Source organism: Bubalus kerabau, chromosome 9 (assembly GCF_029407905.1).
Source record: "Bubalus kerabau isolate K-KA32 ecotype Philippines breed swamp buffalo chromosome 9, PCC_UOA_SB_1v2, whole genome shotgun sequence".
NCBI lineage: Eukaryota > Metazoa > Chordata > Mammalia > Artiodactyla > Bovidae > Bubalus > Bubalus kerabau.
Genome location: NC_073632.1, coordinates 82,588,792 through 82,609,990, shown reverse-complemented (window position 1 = coordinate 82,609,990; position 21,199 = coordinate 82,588,792). Strand labels below are relative to the sequence as shown.

General features: G+C 42.3%; 2 protein-coding genes across 6 annotated transcripts in view; both read left to right on the top strand.

The window, feature by feature from the left end:
• Positions 1-21,199, top strand: part of MAP7 (microtubule associated protein 7) — a 178,553-nt gene that overhangs the window by 15,372 nt on the left and 141,982 nt on the right. The gene's annotated exons all lie outside the window — the stretch shown is intronic.
• On the top strand, positions 2,234-3,228 carry LOC129620052 (small ubiquitin-related modifier 2). Its single transcript, XM_055535727.1, has one exon. It carries the CDS (start codon positions 2,332-2,334, stop codon positions 2,617-2,619), a length of 288 nt encoding a protein of 95 aa, XP_055391702.1. The 5' UTR covers positions 2,234-2,331; the 3' UTR covers positions 2,620-3,228.

The window sequence follows — 21,199 nt, the reverse complement described above, 5'->3', positions numbered from 1 at the left end:
AATAGGGCCTTCATCTCGGGGTCACTGACTGAGATGGTTAACTTTATGTGTCACCTGACCAGGCTACAGGGCCCAGTTTGGTCAGACATTGGAGTAGGTGTTGCTGTGAAGGTATTTTGCAGATATGATTAACATTTACAGTCAATTGACTTTAAATATCTCCTCCTTTATCAAGAAGCTTACCCTCGATAATCTAGACGGTCTGATCCAATCATTGAAGGCAATCAGAGTGAAAACTGAGGTTTTCCAGAGAAGGAAGAATTTTGCCTCAAGGCTGTAACATACAGGTCATGCTTGAGTTTCAGCCTGCTGGCCTTCCCTACAGTTTTGGACTTGCCAGCCTCCACAACTGCAGCAGCTATTTTTCCTTAAAATAAATCTCTCTATATATATTTTGGAGAAGGAAATGGCAACACACTCCAGTATTCTTGCTTGGGAAATCCCATGGACAGAGAAGCCTGGTGCGCTACAGTCCATAGGGTCGCAAAGAGTCGGACACGACTGAAGTGACTTAGCATATATATTTTACATATTATATTTTTCTCCAAAGACACGGAACTGAACCCTGACTGATACGTCGACCCACAGAAAGAAAGCCAAGGGTTTACCTCTAAAATTATGCAAAACACTTAAATTACTTTTTGAGAGAAAATTTTAATCTTAAGGTTAAAAGAGGATATTAAACCTTCCTAAATTGAAAAAAAAAATCCCAGTTGATGTCAGTTTTTGTGTTAGGAGAATTGGGAAGAGCAGCAGAGGGTAAGGATTGGCAGGGTAGGTTTCAGAGTCTGAAACACATTGTTCTTGAGCTGTTCTGTTCTTTACTGGCCTAAAGACATAGGACTGTCTTTCACCTTAAAATGTCCATAAAGTAATAAACTGAATTGGCTTATATTTATTGCTTTTTCACTCAGAAACCTTTAGATGTCATCTCTCAAGTCACACAGCCACAGTGAGCCATCCGTAATAAATTGTGTCGTGAAAGGCCAACTTGTGCATCTTATTCACCTTTACGCCCCCTTCCGCAGAGTGTTTCACCCAGTAGCTTTCAGTAAGTTGTGGGTGGGTGAGAGAAGAGGGAGGTCTGCGAGCTGCAGGTGCTGGAATCATAGCACGGGCCTCTGCTATCCGAACACCCACTGAGGGAGGCTTCCATTGTTTGCACTATTTAGCTTTAAGTCTGAAACCTCTGGGGGGCATCAGTTGAAAGAGTAAAGCAATACAGCTGCAGAGCTGCCTACAGAGTGAAGCCCTGTGAAGTTTAAGTGTGGAAAGTCAGTGACAGCAAGGAAGAGGGTAATTTGAACCTCTCTTGGGCTTTTTCTCTCTGCCTGTTTTCCCTGAGGATGTAGCTTGAGTTTCCATTTTCGTCAGGTCACGGAATGGCGGGATCAGAAGGGACTCTAGAGTCTGAAACTCCAACCTGTGTACCGTGAATTAGCCCAACATATCACCAGGGATCAGTGTTTGTGCACGACTGTCCTTGATGATGGAAGGCCCGGGTCGTTACATTTGGTAACTTCCAGTGTCCTTGATGATGGAAGGCCCAGATCGTTACATTTGGTAACTTCCAATCACCCAACCTCAGTCTGTGTACTTTAACTACACTAAAAGTTCACCTTTAAATCCATTCTTTTTATTCCTCCAGAGTCCTGTTTTCTCCAGAGTAAATGTACTTTTCCCCCCATGATCCTCCTATGTTACAGGCTTGAATCTTTATAAATCTTAGCTTCTTTTCTGAATAGGTTCTTATTTCTCATCCCGTTTGAAATATCGAGCTCAGACCATGTGATCTGAGGACCAGGAAATGGAGAAGGCTTGCTCCTCTGACCTAGTGCCACATGATGCGGTCAGGATGGTCACTGCCTCCTCACACTGAAATGTAGGAAGCTTACTGTCCGAGGGTCTTCCTTCCTTGTGTCTGCTGAAGCTGGGGTAGGTCTTCATTTTGTACCTGTGCAGTTGTTCCTTTTTAGTACAAGAAGAGGTGTTCATATGTATCACAACTAAACCCATCTTTTTAGCTACAGTCCATTATTTCAAACCGTTGATCATTTTGATCCTGATTCGAACCATCACTCAGCTTTGTTTTTTCTGCAGATGTAAAACCCTCGTTCTCATCTGCGTCTTTCATAAAAACATTAACCTTTTCTTCCCACTGCCTACATCTCAGCTTTTATTTGGACTGTTGGTATACCCATGCTCGCTCCCATGCATAAGTCTTCCACATGCCGGGGAATGCCTGTATAAAAAAAAGTGAATGGGCTCGTTCCGTGCGGACCTGGTACCTCTTTTGTGAAGCGGCAGCTTGAGGAGACTCCGGCGCTCGCCATGGCGGACGAAAAGCCCAAGGAAGGAGTCAAGACTGAGAACAACGATCATATTAATTTGAAGGTGGCGGGGCAGGATGGTTCTGTGGTGCAGTTTAAGATTAAGAGGCATACACCACTTAGTAAACTAATGAAAGCCTATTGTGAACGACAGGGTTTGTCAATGAGGCAGATCAGATTCCGATTTGACGGGCAGCCAATCAATGAAACAGACACACCTGCACAGTTGGAGATGGAAGATGAAGATACAATTGATGTATTCCAGCAGCAGACAGGAGGTGTCTACTAAAAAGGGAACCTGCTACTTTACTCCAGAATTCTGTTGCTCCAGACCAAGAAGACATTCTCAATTAGAAAACCGCAATTTGGTTCCACCACATCCTGACTACTACAGTATAGTTTCTCTATTCTTTCATTTTCCCCTTCCCCATTCCTTTCTTGTACATAAAGTAACTGGTGTATGTGCACAAGCATATTGCATTTTTTTTTTAACTAAATGGACAATGGTATGTTTTGATCGACATCAAATGGAGATGGGATGGGGAAAAATACTGATTCTGTGAAAATACCCCCTTTTCTCCATTAGTGGCATGCTCATCAGCTCTCTATCTTTATATTCCAGTAAGTTATTTTGCTCTCGCTGTTTAACAAAAAAAAGAACAACATAAAAATTCTTGCATACCTTGTTCGATTGGAGAATTTTAATGTTTTTCATTTATCATTGTAAAACCAAGGACAATTTTATAACTTTTTTGTACGTAGCTGTTACATGTAGGGCAATCTGTCTTTAAGTAGGGATAAATTACTCTAAAAGAAATGAATCCTAGATAGTTTTCCCTTCAAGTCAAGCGTCTTGTTGTTTAAATAAACTTCTTGTTTAAAAAAAAAAAAAAAAAAAGTGAATGAGTGATTCTTGTATTTCTGTCTTTTGCTTTCTCTCCTCCCAGCCACCGCTTGAGATCCCTCTTCTCCACTTGGACAAAGTTATTATGTGACAAGCTTTTCTTAAGTCTCACTCCTTGTTCCTTCCTACCCATCCAAGCACAGCTGCCAGACTGGCCCATCTGAATCACACATTTAGTCATTACCACTCCTCAGTGATGCCCCTGTCCTTGTTTGGGAGAACAATTATATGACTTGGCACCTGCCTGCCCTCCGGTGTCATCCGCCAGAGCACCTCATCTTGCATCTTTGTTTTACCAAAACTCCTAAAAATGAGGAGCCTGTTTCTTAGTTTTCTTGTCTTTCTAATTGTATGGTTCAAAAATTAAACATGTAATTTGCTCATAGAGCAGTGATGGATTAGGTGATTTTAAGAAACACTGCTCTGGCCATCTGTCTCATTCTTCTATTGAATCCAGTGATTGATTTCTTTGCCTCATTTTGAATCTCTAAAATTGGTTATCTAAGCTCATGAGACTGTCGTCATTAAAGGAAAGGACCTTTCATGAGCATTTTAACTTTTGGTCAAGGAATTCAGAAGCCCATGTGATGTATATTAATAAAGTATTACCACTGAGAATAATGAACAGGAAAGCCTAAAGGTTCTCTAGCATATGGTATTGGGTTAAAGTTTAATGTGGTGTTTTATAACATTTGCAACTTAGCTAGTGATATCTAATGTTTAGGAAAGGTTTTAAATAAAACTTAGTATCTGTACCTTACGATCAGATATATGATCACTCAGGGTTTTACATTTGTTTATGACAGAGCAGACAAGGGAAAGTGGACTTTGCTAGCACCATGAAGTGTTTATGCAGCAAAGATTTATAGAAATGTTACAAAAGGCATGGCAGGAACCTGGTACTCCTTGATTGATGGCACATAACTACTAGGGTAGTATTTACTGTTTTTCTTATAAGTGAAAGTTGCTCAGTCATGTTCCACTCTTTGCGACCCCGTGGACTATATCGTCCGTGGAATTCTCTAGGCCAGAATACTGGAGTGGGTAGCCTATCCCTTCTCTAGGGGATCTTCCCGACCTAGGAATCGAACCAGGGTCTCCTGCATTGCAGATGGATTCTTTACCAACTGAGCTATAAGGGAAGCCCTTTTTCTTATAAACCTGTTAACAAAAGGTGGTGAAGTGAAGCTCGCTCAGTTGTGTCCGAATTTTTGCGGCCCCATGGACTGTAGCCTACCATGCTCCTCCATCCGTGGGATTCTCCAGGCAAGAATACTGGAGTGGGTTGCCATTTCCTTCTCCAGGAGATCTTCTTAACCCAGGGATCGAACCCTGGTCTCCCGCATTGCAGGCAGACGCTTTACCATCTGAGCCACCAGGGAAGCTCAACAAAAGGTGGTAAGGAAGATCAAAGCAAACCTACTTTATTTTCCTTTCATAGAGTCAGTCTGCCTTTGTGCAGTATTTCTTTGTCCAGCTCAGCCTAATGCTGCAAGATGGCACAATGTTGTGCCTTTATGGCCACATATGCCATCGGGTAGTAGCATCATTCTAGGAAACTGTAAGGAAGCCTCTTAACTTCAAGGAAGGGGATGGCAGAGAACCATCTGGGACCTTTTGTTCCCTAGGAGTTGTTTTGATTTCACATCCACCTATCTGGCTTTGTCATTTTCAAACCAGGTAAGATTTTTTTTTAATTATATTACATTACAATATGGATTTCTAAAGCTTCTGCTTGCAGTAAATTGCAGCTTGCTTTGGGGAGATGCATAAAGTATTTAAAAGATTACTGAAATCTAGGAGTTTTGAAGAATTAATAGTCTCTGCAAATATAGAAATGTGGGAAAGCATTTTGGCACTTCTGGGCCCCACTGGAAAGTAACTTCTATGGATATAGAACTGTAATTTACCAGTGACTGGTCATGTGATCCAGCAGTAGTGATTTTTGTTTTCAGCTACAGTCCTTGATTAGTGAAAATCAGCCCCTTTACCATTTCTATAATGTTTTTGTAAAGCTCACTAGGCTTTCAGAAAGGAAAATCCAGGTATGCTTTCTCACTGATGAAGCAGATTTCTCTTTGCAAGAGGAAATTCTTAGATTCACTCAGGAACTATTGCTGTTTTCCAGTTTTGTGGTCACAAAAGCTTGGGTAGCATAAATATGAACAGCAGCCTGAAGGGTATGTGTGGGATGCGTGTGCCTACATGTGTTTAGTCTCTTATATAACATCTCGACAACGAGGCCCAAGTCATGAGCTAACTCTCCTGCAGATCAGCAGGTTTAACTCTGTTTCATGCTCATGGTTTGGTGCCAGCCAGGCAGCCAGGGTAGAAAGACAAACAGACATAAATTCATTGTGTACTGTGGGAGTGGGGTGAGAACAGCAGTTGCTCAAGGGCCTATTGGCCTGTTTGGTTCATGGCAAGGATGAGCGGTACCATTTCCACCTATGATTTTTCAGTACATTTGGTGATTTTTCTGCTAATATTTTTTTCTCTGTACAAAGCCAGGCTAGTTGTAAAATCTACCCTTTTGCACCAGTTAGAGTCGGACACAACTGAAGTGACTTTGCAGTAGCAGCAGCAGTCTCATTTGTACGGAGTCTCTGTTACTACATCACTTACTATTTTAACAGTTTAAACAAAGCACTTGTAAAACCTGATTGATTCTTGGAAGTCTACGTGCCCGCATTCCATGGGAACTGAATGAAGCTCCTGTATCTGCAGGCGACAGGCAAGGACAGTCGTGACATGTTGAATTGAAAATGCTTATTAGTGCTGAGAACAGTAAAGTTCAGAGTAGTATTCCTTTTAATTCTGGGAATATTAATTTAAGGTCCCACGCTCCCCCTTTTCACATTTGGTTTTATTTTGGGTCAGAGTGTAAAAAGGAAAAGATTATAGCCTCAGGCTCTGCCCCTTCAGGGATTGAGCCAGGGCAGTCCTGCAGTTGCATAACTTAAACCTCTGTATCTGTAAAAAGCTGGGTTTGAGTATTTAGGAAACTAATCTCAAATGTATTCATATGTCTTAAATGAGGTAACAAATGTGTACTTCATGGATAGGAAAAAATACTTTATTATAATTATTTGATCTTGAACTGTTTGCTTTCCTGTGACTGGTCACAGCTGTGACTGTGCTGTGGTGGGTTTTGGAGTCAGGATCCACAGGGCAGCAGGATAAAAGCTTCTTGGCTATAGAGCTGATGGGCCTGAGTTTAATTCTGACTCAGTGATTTAACTAGCTGTGTCATTCGAACCTCTCTGAGCCTGTTTCCTGATCTGTCAAGTGACAGCTCCTCTCTCTCAGGGCTGCTGTAACTAACCAAGATAACATGGGCTTTCTTGGTGGCTCAGATGGTAAAGAATCCACCTGCAATACAGAGGACCCAGGCTCGATCCCGGGCTCAGGAAGATCCTCTGGAGAAGGGAATGACAACCCACTCCAGTATTCTTGCCTGAACAATCCCCCTGTCAGAGGAGCCTGGTGACTTTCACTTTGTGGACTTCCCTGGTGATCCAGTGGTTAAGACTCTGCTCTCCCAATGCAGGGAGCCCAGGTTTGATCCCTGGTCAGGGAACTAGAGCCCACATGCCGCAACTAAGACCCATGGCAACTAAATAAATATTTTGAGGCTTCCCTGTTGGCTCAGATAGTGAAGAATCTGTCTGCAATGTGGGAGACCCGAGATCAACCCCTGGGTCAGGAAGATCTCCTGGAGAAGGGAACCCACTCCAGTATGCTTGCCTGGAGAATCCCATGGACAGAGGAGCCTGGCAGGCTATAGTCCGTGGGGTCCCAAAGAGCAGCTAACACTTTGACTTTCAAGATAACATATCTAACGCACCTGGCACAGTGTCAGACAGGAAGTTGAACATGTTGCCAGCTGTTGGGTTCTTATATTCCTATACTTGAGACCACACTGCCTTATGAGTTGAGTGATGGTGGCAATCTCTGACCTCCTTCAGTAGGCTCTCATTTCCCCCCGCCCCCCCAAAAAATGATTTTAAATGTAACTTGTATTCTTTTAAAAACAAAGCAAAACAAAACAGCCATTTTAGTGGTTTTCACATTTTGAGACAAATCGAAATTTTCCAGGAGACCCCTCAGGCTAGAGCAGGAACAATTCCGTCTCCGTCACTGAGGGGTATTGCAGTGAAGTTCACAGAAGAGGAAGACTTTTGATTGCCTGGGTTGAGTGCTGAAGCTGGGCTGTCCTGTCGTCTCTCTTCCCCAGGACCTGCATTCTGCTGGGAACCTTGAGTGTAGCCACAGACATCAAGGAGGACTCCTTCCTGAAATCTGTAATCTTGTCTGGACAACTTAAATGTTATATAGTATTTGCTTTGCTGTTGCATTTCTCCCATAAAATGATTGAGACCGTCCCTGAAAGTAATGGAATGGACACCTTCTGCAGAGGTCAAAAACCACTCTTAGTAAAAGTTTTTTGTTGTCCTTCTAGGTGGAGAAGAAGATCCCTTTTTCTTCTTTCAGTAGTACTTTATTAAACTCAGTGGTTAGCTATATTTGAGTGAGGAATATGTTCTGAATGAAATCTGTCATTTGCCCAAGACATTGATGTTCATTTTCTCTTCCAAAAGGTAGTTTCAGCTATACTTTGTGTGTGTGTTGCTTTTGTAAGTACCGGCCTGATTCTCTAGAAGGAACTAAAATAGATTTGAAAATATTTCAAGTATGTTTATGTATGATAATTGGCCTGTGTTTATTAATCATCTGATTAATGAAGGAAGATTGAAGTAGGAAGAAGGGAATCTAAATTTTCATCATAGACTTGCTGCCAAGTAACATTTGACTTGTGCAAGGAACTTCATTTCATGGGCCTGGGCTTCCTTGAATGTAAAATGATGCTGATTCAGATGCTTTCTGAGACCCATTCAGCTCATTTTCGTCCAAATGCCTATGTCATAGGTTGACATGATTTTAAATAAACCCCATATCTGACACTTCTGCATTTCTCTAAGCCACAAATCAAAATGCGTTAATTAAATCTCTCCGCCTTTGGAGGGAAAGATTTCTGAAGATTTATCTGTTGTTTTTTTTCCAGCAGGCATTTGCTAACCATTTAGTACATTTCCAGCCCTAGGCTGGGCTGCTGCTGCTGCTGCTGCTGCTAAGTTGCTGTAGTTGTGTCCGACTCTGTGCGATCCCATAGACGGCAGCCCACCAGGCTTCCCCGTCCCTGGGATTCTCCAGGCAAGAACACTGGAGTGGGTTGCCATTTCCTTCTCCAGTGCATGAAAGTGAAAAGTGAAAGGGAAGTCGCTCAGTTGTGTCCGACTCGAGCGACCCCATGGACTGCAGCCTACCAGGCTCCTCCGTCCATGGGATTTTCTAGGCAAAAGTACTAGAGTGGGGTGCCATTGCCTTCTACCAGGCTGGGCACTATAAGTAAATAAATAACAAAAGTATTCCTAGATGCAGTTGACAGTTGAAAACACCTTAAATAATTATGAAGCAAAAGTGAACTAGTTAAAAAAATGTATTATAAAATATAATTAAAGCAGCTGATATTAAGCACTTTTTTATGCTGGCACCAGCATCTTTAAACCTTCCCCTAATCCTATGAGACAAATGATGTCATCAACCCAATTTTATAGAGAAAACTGAGGTACCAAGAGGGTAGTGAATTGTCTGAAGTTACTGAGCCATCAGGGAAGTCCGTAGTAAGTTTAGGGATTGAGAAAAAAGTAAGAGAGTAGGCTGGGGGCGGGAGGATGGCTGCAGACTTTCTAAGCCAACTTGAATTTGATTAAAAGGCAGAAACAAAAGATTTGGAGTTTGACATTTTTAATATCATTTATTGTATATTTAGGTTTTCTTGCACAGAGCATAAATTTTAGGCAGCCTAGAAATGGAGAGTCTCATAAAATGAGAGAGATGATTTCAGAAGAAAACAATAATCACATGATTGTGTGCTTTGGAGAAATCAGTCCAAAAAAGAGCTAAAATTGGGTCAAGTGTTGGGAATTGCTCAGCCCTGCCGGTAAGGAGTTGCCCAGAGCGGTGGGAATTGGGGGGAGTTTGCTGGATATAATCAAGGCAGCTTTTTGCCCATTGGAGGATCGTAGTGTCTCATTTGTATCCCTTCAGCATGACCTGCAGAAGCAGTATTTGTGGTCTCTGTGAGAACAGGCAGAGTTCTCCCCTGCCTGTCTTCAGTGGAGAGTCTCAGGGACATGGCCCGGCTAGTCCTCATGACAGGTACCACTAAGCCTGCACTTAAACAGACTCTGGGGTCTTAAGAGTGTCAGGGAAACTGGGATGTGTTACTGAGTGTGAAGTGAGCTGGAGGGTACCAGCCAAGCCTTCATTCATCCAGGGGCTCACAAACATTGTTACAATGGAAAACCTGATCCCCCAAAGAAGCAAAAGCAGTCTCACTTTGAGCCCCTTTCCCCAACTAGGGAGTCCACTGCTGCCTGTGCAAGCAGAAGGACATTTCTCCTCCCCTCCTGCTGCTCCTGTGCTGCGAGGGAGAGGGAGCTGCCCAGCAGCTGGGCGGCCTCGCCTCCTCGCGCTGTAACCCTCTGCTGGCGAGCTCCCAGGACCAGCATCCCAGCAGGCTGGCTGCTGCCGCTCCACCGGGAAGATGGAGCCGCTCCCAGCCCTCCTCGATTAGGATATGTCAGGGTTGTCAGGGCAACTGTTCACGGCAGCATCTCCTACTTCCCCTTCTGTGCTGAGTGCTGAATATTTTCTGTGTGGTAGCAGGAAGAAGACTGGGAAAAGGTGCCGAGCAGGAAGGAGAAGCTGGGATCTGACTGAGCAGGTTAGGCAGTGGAGAGAAGCATTCGCCCCTGCGTGCCTTTCGCAGGGCTTTTCTGGAAGGAGAGATTGGGAGGGTGTGGGTGTGGGTATGGGTGTGTGAGTGAGCGAGCTTGAGCCAGCACACGTGCCTGTGAGGAGTAAGTGGGAGGGGGCTCGAAGGGGAGGGGGCGCTGCTAGGTGAGGGGGAACCGCAGGGCCTCAGTTGCCAGGAGGCTGGTAGTATCTGTCAGCTGTTTGCACACTATTTCCCCATAGGGGATCTATTACAAGTGCTCAAATGAACCGGCAGCTTAGAAACTAGCAGCTTCCTGGGAGCTGCAATTATATAAGCATATACTTTGGATATACTGATAATTAAAAAACAAGTCGCAGCGGTATGCCTGGATCAGCTACAGCTCTCCGACAAGAGAGACTGAAGAAGACCCATGCAAGGCCAGTCCCCCTTGGTTTATTCACCATTAATGAGGAAGATGAGCAGCAGAAGAATGGACATTCCAGAAGACCAAAAGGTATGCATCAGCCCTACCCTGTGGTCAGAGCCAGACCAGCCCCCCGTTTCCCACACTCCCTATAACACTCTTATCACCTGGACTCTGGTGCACGCTGTGTGGAGTGCTGGTGACCTGCCAGCACAGTTCGCTGGTTATATTTACACATTCTGTAGGGCTGTGTGTGTCTGAAAGGGAGAACAGATTTTTGCAGATTGGGTAGGTTTCAGATTAGATGCCTACTTGACTCAAAGGTGCTTTCTGGGCCTAGACAGCTTTAATCTTCACCTGCTTGCTTAAATAGTCACCAGTGACTGTCCTCATCAAGAGGAGGGAATGTGAATTCTCAAGGTTAAAATGAATAGCTCTCCGCCTTCCGTAGGTGCATTGGGCGATTTTCTCCTTGAGAGAGATGAGTTGGATTGAGTGACCCAAGAGTGCAGCATTTCCATGGGCAGAGGGTCAAGCTGTTACTTCCTTTTCTATTTTGAAGTGCTGAGAGGAGGAAATCAAACACCAAACATGACTGTGGGAGGCAAGGCTGGGGAGCAGGGAGGAGACCCTGAGGTTTTATAACTTCTGATGGCAACTCTGCTGCATCTGAATAGAGGTTGAAATGTGCTGGATATGGAAAGGAGAGGACCGGTTCTTGTGCTGTCCCTTCATCAGGATGAAATGGAGCAACAGCTTGCCGACTTCCTTCATCCCAAGTACTGCATCATCTTTAGTGCTGTCTCATGGCCACCCTCCTGGGCCTGCAGTCACCATTCAGACAGCAGCACAGTGCATTTTTGAAGCAGGACTTCAAGGCTTACGTTTTCTAGTATCATTCTTGCAACGCCCCCTTCCTACACACAGATTAACTATTAAGCTGATCGGTGATCAGTTTTGTTGTTTCCTATGTTCTGATTACATTTTAGCTTGTGTTCAAATTGTTCTGTCACCGATAGATCACATTTTCCTCAGCGTGTCTCAGAGCTGTAGCATAGCAAAGGAGCAAGGAAATATTTGAGTAGTGATAGAATGAGCGTTTACATAGAAGCCACTGTCTGAAGACAGCTGGCTCTTTCTCTCCTGGTTCTGAAATCAATCTCTTTGCTTTTAGGAAATATAATGTAAACTCTCTAAACCAAAAAGTATATTTTAATCTCATCTTTAAAAGGCTATACAAGGAAGTCCTAATAAGTAGAGTCTTATTACTGCAGTTGATCTCGTTTCACCGTCAGACTTCGTTTCTGCCTGAGGACCAACCGTCTTCAGGTATCTGATGCTGTGTGACTAGAAGGTGACTAAGGTGATTCTTTTATTTGCCCATGAACTAGATCTTGATGAAAACTCAATCCTTTTTAAATTGTTGGTAGCAAATCATTTGGCCTTCTGGCATTTGGTAGCTTTAAAAAATGGATGTGGATTTGTTGAATTGTGGCCACTGTGTATTTTTGGAGAAGTTGTTGTTGATTTGTGGCACTGTTCCCCTGTGTGTCCTAGAACAGTAATTTAGGATCATCATCCATTTTGTCCTTAGTAATTTTCTTGAATTTCCTTTCTGTCTCCTGTTCTTTTCAGTTGCCTCTAGGATTTTATTTAAAAAGAAAGAGGGCTAGGGGATGGAGGTGCTTCTTAAAATCGATTTGCTTTTGGCAATTTATGCAACTTCTTGGGCAAGAGACTTAAATCGAGGAGTTTCTGATCCCCTACTATTCTGTTTTTTCTACCTTTCCCCACACCAAGGGCAGAGGAGAGGGTGAAAGATGAGGGGGGGAAAGCCTATGCTGATAAGGATGTCCAGACTTTCTGTATATCCCAGAATGTCTCTAATTTAGGATACATTCAGTAAAATAAGCAGATCAGGCATCTTGGGGGTGTCTGAGATTCTTGATGGGTAAGACTGTTTGATTCTAAATTTGTCATCAGGTCTATAGGAGCAATAGGAATGTTCACTTTTAAGTTGAGCTTTGTCCATCAGGAGGACAATGATGGAAATATTGTCTGCACTGTCCAGTATGATAAACCACTAGCCACATGTGGCAAAGAGCACTTGCAATATGGCTGTTACAGCTGGCAAACTGATTTTTAAAATTTTATTGATTTTTAGTTAAATTTAAAGATGGTCGTGTGTGGCTAGCGGCTACTTTACTAAACAACGCAGTTCTAGTGCGTAGAGCTATGACTTTGTGAATTTGTCCTCTTTGTCCATGCTTGATTGCTTCCTGGTGCCAGATTTGGTTGATCCTGAAATGAATGTGTTATTAAGAAGGGCAGCAGGGAGCAGACAGTCTGTTCTCTGCAGAGTAGCACATTAACCTGGATTTATAGATAACTTCATTTTTCCTTTTCCATTTAAATGTTATTGCCTGCTCTGTATATTATTCTTACCAGTTGCTCATTTCCTATGCCATTTTAATGAACTCCTATTTTCTATATTATTTCCAAAACAGCACAGCAGGATAACATGCAGTTTATCTTTTAGTCTAACCATTAAGATAAGCAATCAAAAACTTTGGGTTTTTTGTTTTTTTTTTTCCCTGCTTACTGCATGATCTAATCAGCCAAGCATGTTCCAACCTGGTTTTCAATGCTTAGTATCTTTGTTGTATCATTACCAGGAATAGAGAAGCTTGGCATCTAAATTGAATAAGCTGAATGTTTCTGTTTGGGATTACCCTGGGTTAATGGCAGTAGCACCTTTCCAGGTACTCTGTTCATCAGTATGGATGAACATGTCGATTATCATCTCGACTCCCAGTGGTAGCTTCAAAATTACCTGATAGGGTCATGCTATAGTTTGGTTAGCTGGTAGACTAGATCAACTATTAAAGGAGGGATTTCTCTCCTTTAATATCTCTCATATAATCAATAGCAATATGAATGTTTTACATGCCTGCTTATTATTGATGTATAGCACTTAGTAATTGGGAATAAGCTGGACTTATGCTGTTGCTCTTACACCTCAGAACCCAAGCCTCCATGTAATGCTGCCTGTATAACTTGCGTAGGAGAGATTGTTTAGGTATTGCAGTGACTGAATTGGTTTCAAGGCCAAAGTGCCTTATAAGTTTTGCTGAGTTCAGTGTGATTATTTAGTAATATGACATTTCTCCCTACACCAGCATTTGTTAATTGCTCACTCTATGCAGATTACTCTGCTGGCCATTGAAAGGGCTGCAAAGATAACTGACATGGTTTCTGCTCTCAGAAGTGTTTAACCATCTAAGAGAAGAAGACAAGTATGTACAAATAATGCAAGGATATTAACTGAAATTAAGGGCTGATAATGTAATGATATTACCTCTGCATACAGCCATGTCTTTCTTTAAACTGTAAGCTGCTCAAGGGCCAAGTCTACTCCATGTCATAAGGACTTTGCAGATGCAGGGAAAGCTATTGAATGGAGATAGATTTAACATTCAGAAATAATTTTCTCTGGTTCTTAAAGGTCTTACTAACACAGGGATTCAAAGATGTTGATGGTATTAGAATCATCCTTCCAAGGTAACTACTTTGAAGGAGTGTAGCATTTGGATGTATCTGATGTGTTCATTGTATTATTCTCTGCTGCACTGCATTTATCTAATAGTATATTGAGGATTTTGCTGTTTGTTGCTTTCCATCATGGTATGCATTGTTCTCTTTGAAAAAATACAGGTATGTGTTCACAAGGTAGAATCAGTTGACTACTTGTTAGTATCTCTGTTAACCCCTTCTGCCTCTTTTGTTAGGTAATCGCAGGTTAGAGTGTAAAGAAATAAAAATTTCTCCTTGAAATCAGGACACAGTAGTTGTGAGAAACTGAGCTCCTCCTCTCCCCTTCCCCGCCATTTTGTTAAAAATGTGTTTTGATGGAGCCTGCAAGTGACTCTTCTTCTTTCAGCTTGTCCCTTGTAAAGGTAGAATTTCTGCCAGTTAAGGTTTCCAAATGAAATACAATCTACCGTTTACTGTCTATATTCCTATTGGATAGGTGGTGATCTAACAACTGTAATGTCCTCTTTGTAAGTCATGGGTCTTTTTCTTTTCAAGGGAAGTGATATGTTAAGACATGTGAATGCCATTCTAGAATCATTCTCACACATTTCCTCGTTTCTTTTTCTCTTTTGTTTTGTAAGACTTGGACCGTTGTCTGTTCGCAGTGTTCTTATTTGTGCCATTTGAAGACTAGGCAAGAGGCTTTAGCTATAGAATTTTACAGCTAGTGAGGCAAAAGTATAGTTTAGAAAAACAGTGATACCAAAGATCTCCATTGTGAGGAGAAACATCTTAGACAAATTGATTGGCATATCTTGTATTTGTTAAAGAAACCCTAAATATATTTATTCAAAGCAGTTATATTTTTTAAAAAAGAACAGAGTATACCAGGAACAAGGACCACAACATCTAATGTACAGCTTGCGCTCACTGGATTCTCCATAAGTATCTGTATGTAGCTGTTTTTCAGGCATCCCTATGTTCTAGAAGTAGAAATTAGCATAGATGGATCACTGCATACTAGGGAAACATGATTTAACTGGTACATAACCAAGTTTTTTTGAACAGTGAGCTACTGTATGTAATGGAATTTGTTTCCTATCTAAAACTAATAGGTTTAAAACTTGTGTGCCTGTTTTAAGAGCTGTAATTGATGGAGCTAAAATTTAGCTGACTGCTTCAACCATAAAAACTAAAAACACATATTTGATGAGGCTCTCCCAGCTGATAAATCTTAGACCTTATTTATTGGAAGATCGATGTGAGTATCCATTTCCACTAACATCAGCATGTCTCAAGGAGCATTTAATTTGTTGCTGCCAAAAGTTTTCCGGGTGACTTGCAGGCACCTTGACCATATTTTTAGCAGAAACGAATACCTTTACAGCAACAAAGGTAATTTGAGAGAGTCTGTCTTAATGCTCAGATTTTTGTAGGCATTTAGAAGAAGCCCCGTTTATATTGGACCCTCTGTGGGGTGTTAGATTTAGGTTGCAGATTTGCTAGCTTCAGAAGGCAAGTCATACCACATTATACCTCAGATGCAAAGGCCCAGAGTGTATCGCAGATGGACATAGACTTTGTGTTTGAAATAGTTGTCAGAGCACCATGGAAATCGCTTTGCTGACTATAAAATGCAAGTCCTTTTTTTTTTTAGGCCATATGCCCAGCATTGATTTGTTAGTGAGAGAACTATAACAGATACTGTCCAGATTCTGAAGAATTTACCATCCTTGGTCCAGTGTGAGGTATGAAATGAGAATACAGCTTAGGAGTATAGACCAAGGAAAATTATTTTCACAGTTTCCATTGAGTGTGAAAATAGTCAAGTCACTTTTATTTAACCTCATTATTTCCAAGCCTCAGGTTCTCAGCTGTAAAGAGAAATTAATAAAATGATACTCACAGGTGGTGGTGAAAATGAGCAATAATGTAAGTACTTAGCACCCTCTCTGGGAAATAATTGGGGTACATTAAATGAGAGTTACAGAAATGATAATTTGCAGTCCTATGCCCCACATTTTCTGTTAACTTCTACCAGCATGTTCTCTTGGGGGTATGGGTTATGGGCTCACAGAAAGACCACCATGTGTATCCCTTCTGGCACCCTCATCAGAGAAAGATTTTTCTCTAGTCTGATCTCCTACCTTTTAACTTGCTTGTAAAAAGTTTCCAGGAGGGCTGCCTCTTCTCCAAAGACTTTTTAGTTCCTTCGCCACCAGAGGCATATGCAACCGGATCATTGTCCCATGCTTATTCACGTGGATCAGATGTACCACGTCTGATCGGGTAGGTTACTCATCAGGTAGATTGCTCATTGCAAAACCCTGTAATTTCGTCATGTTAAGTAAGGGAAGTAAATTGCCATTATGTCACATCACTTACTATTTCAAATACAACCCAGGGAGTAGGCCTTTTCTTCCTCGGGATGAATGGAAAGCGCCTGGTCTTTAAGGGAACAGTGGCACCGGTCTTCTGCCCTCTTTTTGTTGTTGCTGTTTAGTCACTCAGTCATGTCGACTCTTTTGTGACAGCATGGACTGTAGCCCTCCAGGCTCCTCTGTCCATGGAATTTTCCAGGCAAGAATACTGGAGTGGGTTGCCATTTCCTTCTCCCAGGGGTCTTCCCAATGCAGGGATCAAACCCACATCTCCTGCATTGGCAGGCATGTTCTTTACCACTGAGCCACCAGAGAAGTGCTCTGCCATCTTGGAAACCAATCAAAGGGAAATTTTTTTCCTTAAAATTTGTTAATTTTTCCTTCTGATATGGTGTGTATGTGTGTGTTTGTGAGTGAGAATTGCTTGATGGAGATGTCCTAGATTTGTGGGCAGGTTTCTACCAGTGACTTAGGTTATAGACGCTCACATGTGGGGCAGACAACGTTATGCAGGCCATTTTTCTTTTCCTATATGCGTATTTGCAACACCAAGATTGGTTCTAGGTTGCTTTAATACTGCTCTGTGGTAGTCTCGTTTCATTCATTAGTCAGGCAGCTGTAAGTGTGACAAGCATGAGTTGGGTGTTTTAGCTGCCGTTACTAAAGAACACAGGCTGGTGGGTCTTTGTGGCCTTCCTCCTGCTGGTGTCACTTGGGTTTCCCCTCCCCTCTCCACTTCACGAAACCTGGTCCACTCCTGCTTGTCCTTCAGTTTTAATGTCATTTCCTCAAGAGACCAGGCAAGGTCCCATGTTCTAGGATGTTCTCGCAGGATCTGGTACTTGTCCCTTCTCTTCAAATTGTAGATCATTTGTCAAATAGCCATTTAACGTCTGTCTCCCCATCTAGACTAAACGTTGAGCAGGCAGCGACTGTGACTGTCTTGTTTACACTGTATCCCTGCACCTACAAGGCCTGGTACATAGTTGAGGGTCCCTAAATACTTGTCACATGACTGATTAAAGAGTGGTACCCTGGCAGCACCAGCCGGAGAAAATGAGGGAGCACAGCTGTCCAGGCCTCGGAACATTCCAGGGACCAGGACTTGGCTTTGAGTCTGGCAAAGGGCCAGAGATACCAGATCAAGAATCACCCTGCCTAGTGATGGGACAGTGTTAAGACATCGTCCCACTAGCCTTCATGCAGAGATGAGCTGTTGTTGGTTTTCTTCTTCCAACAGCTAAGAGTTGTGAGAGAGAGCCTGCAGATACTGCAGTGACTGACTTAGAGCAAATTCCAGTGCTGGACCAGTCCAGAAGCACCTTCTACCATCATCTTTCCATGACATGCTGAAAGCTCATTATAAAATAATTCACTTTAATTTGTGGTGGTTGTTAAGTCACTAAGTCGTGTCTGATTCTTTGTGATCCTATGGACTGCAGCATGCCAGACTTCCCTGTCCTTCACTATTAGATTGTGGTATATACTCATTATCACCACGTTTGAAGTGTTAAAAGATTTACCTTACTTTGGAACTATTCAAATTCACTATCATGACTGAAAGTGTAAGTTGCCATCGGAAGGAGTTGTGGCAGGGGAGAGAATGACATAAGAAACAAATCCTCATTTACTTAAACCCTCCCTGAGTTCTTTGACCAATAGTATCTGCCATTTTTTCCTGCTGCTTTGTGGATCAAGAAGCATCTCTGAGACCAGAGCTGCTGCTAACTTAGCAGTCCTGTGTGTTCCTAGTCACGTGCCTGCTGAGCTCCCACCCATTTTGGTGCATCTCATTAAGCCACCTCTGAAATGGCCTTTTATGCCTTTCTTTTTACTGTCTCTACGTCAGCCTTTTTCTTCTTTTTTTTCCTCCTCAAGACCCAGAAAAACAGGTTCTTTGTCAGTAGACAGGTCCTGGTGCAGACCTCTGTGTCAGCAACTTGTATAGATGCAAAGTAGCAACTGAGACTTTTGGATTCACAACTTCAGCACTCTGAGTTTTTACCCTGGACTTGTTTCAGGATCACTTTTTTTTTTTTTTTTTTTTTTTTACCAGTTGGTTACTTGTTACTGCTGATTCTTCTGTGATACTCCAGTGAACCCTTCTAATTTTTGCTTGTTAGTTCCTCAGTTATTTCCTACTCTTTGCGACCCCATGGATTGTAGCCCGCTAGGCTCCTCTGTCCATGGAATTCTCCAGGCAAGGATACTGGAATAGGTTGCCATTCTCTTCTCCAGAGAATCTTCCCGACCTAGGGATTGAACCTGGCATTGCTGGCAGATTCTTTACCCTCTGAACCACCAAGGTGGTATCCGTTATCCTACAGCTCTGAATACTGAGCTGAATACTGTCATCCTTAGCCATCTGAATACGGTCACAGTAACCTGGGCATGACTTATGAATGGAACTCCAAACTGGCCACTGGTCAACACTTCCAGTCACCAACTTTACAGCATTATCTCACAAACCCAGTGACTTCAAAATCATCTTCACTCGACTGCTACAAGTTGCAGTGACCTGGACATCTGCTTTGCTTCGTAGCTTTCGCTTCACCTCCATTTAGGTAGCCAGGCAGCAGTGCAAGTTGGTGCTGGGACTTGTTAGCGCTCTATCTATGGTATCATGAACTCAGATTCCCCCAGGAAGCCACAGGCTTCAGATTTAGCAAACACCGACTGTGTGCTGACCCCACGGAGACAATGTGCTAGGTTTTCCCAGATCTGTGAGATCATCCTTCTACTGGACACACAGACTCACATCTTCCAAATCCATCATCATCTGTAGAACCTCTGGGTTCCTAAACCCTCTGTGTTCTTATAGTTGTTAGTACCCTTCCAGCTCACTTGGCTTACCCGTGCCTCTTTTCAAGCCTGGAACTCATGGGTAGCCATTTCAACAATGCACTTGCTATGAAGTTGGGGCCACCTTTGCAGCCTCTGAGTTTGCCCACGTGGCCTCTTATTTAGGGCTACTGACTGCTATGTGAAAGCACTCAGGTCTGTTCCACTTTCCTGTTCTCTCACCATCAGATGAGCCTGGACTGCTGCTGGACAGTCATTTTAGTCAAATCACATGACCGCTGGTATTCACCCTATGTCTCATCCACTCTACCTCTCATAACATCTAACACTTTCTGCCACTTTGCTGTGAATATTGAGGATGTATTGTATTAGCTTTTAGATAATAATCTACTCTATTGTAAAGAGGGAGAAAATAAGTGGAAAGGCATATAGCCTGTATTATTCTAATTAAAACTCAACAGTGGAAAAGAGAAGAGGAACTTTGATATAATTTTAAAGAAGGAAGAAGGTAAGATTTAAGAGGGCTTTTGGTCACTAACATTGGATTTAAATAAAGCCTGTCAGAGGATGACTGCAGCTTCATGGTCAGCAGCACAGTTCTTTGAGGCATTATACATAAGAGAAAAGCAAATTGAATGTTCCAGGTACTATCTGAGAATTTCATATTGATCATTACAACTATAGATGCCACATGACCAAGTTAATGCAGTCATTAATCTGTGCCATATTACTTGGAAAGAACAAGGTTAAAGAATGAGGACATACTGTTACATGTGTTCACAAGCAAAGCTTTATATCCTATGATGAGCCATAATGGAAAAAAATATGAAAAAGTATGTGTGTGTGTGTGTGTGTGTGTGTATATATATATATGTATAACCGAATCACCTTGCTGTGTAGCAGAAATTAACACAACATTGTAAATCAACTATACTTCAATAAAATAGTTAAAAAAAGCAAAGCCATTAGCTCGGGACTTTTAGTATTTGAGTTCCTTCCTTCTGACAGTACTGTTGGAACCATTGCAGTGGAGGTCTGCCTAGTCATTTCCAGTGTCCCAGGTTTGATTCCCGCCGCCCTCCCGCCCCCGCCCAAGATTATTGACTCTAGGTAATAGGAAATTTCTTGGCTGAATATGTGGCTATTTCAGTCTTTATCTTAAAACTTTACTGTGATGTTTTAGTGTGAAATTTAAAACAGAAAAAATAACTAAACTGTCTTGGGCTGTGATTGATAGTTCACCCTGGACAAATCTGTAGCATTTAGCATTGTCTGTTTTCACAAATGTGGCCCTAAGGCTTAGTGTTCATTCTTCTAGAATGTTGACTGGAGGGAGGAAGGGAAAAGCAGGCACCCATGTATGAAACTGTATGAAGGATACTGGGTCAGTACATAGCTTAGCATGGTTAAGGGGTAGAATATGCTGGTGCCAAAATTCAGAATGATTGATCTGTAATTAGTTGAAAGATTGACAAAAACTAATTTCCTTTTCCTGATGCTGATTTCCTTCTTAGAACCACAGGGTTCTAAGTGGTTCAGATTTCCAGTGGTGTGACAGGCCTTTGATAGAATAGTCCCTGGTGAAAACCAAATGTTCTGAATGGTAAAATGAGCAAGTCATGTGTTAATGTCATAGAAGCAGCTCTGAAATGTTAAATTGGGGATTGTAGGTCAACGTACATGTTGAATTGAGCAGTTGCATGCCACTCAAATGTCAAATGCTCACATCTGAGGTGTGTCATTATGATATCTTGGAGGTAATGTGGATTCGGAGCCAGTTTTACCACCTCTCAAGTGTATGCTTCAGGCAAGGGATTTTATATTTGTGCCTGTTGGCTTCATCTAAAAACCAGGGATAATGGTGACACCTATCTCACAGGGTTATTAATGATTAAGTGGGATAATGCATCAAACACGCTCGTAACTGTGGCTGGCACTATTATGCTGGCATGTGAGTGGTAGCAAAGGTCACTTGGAAAAGTTTCTTAGCTCAATGGCTTTTCTTAATAGTTCTGATAAACCAGCATTTCTGCTAAGACT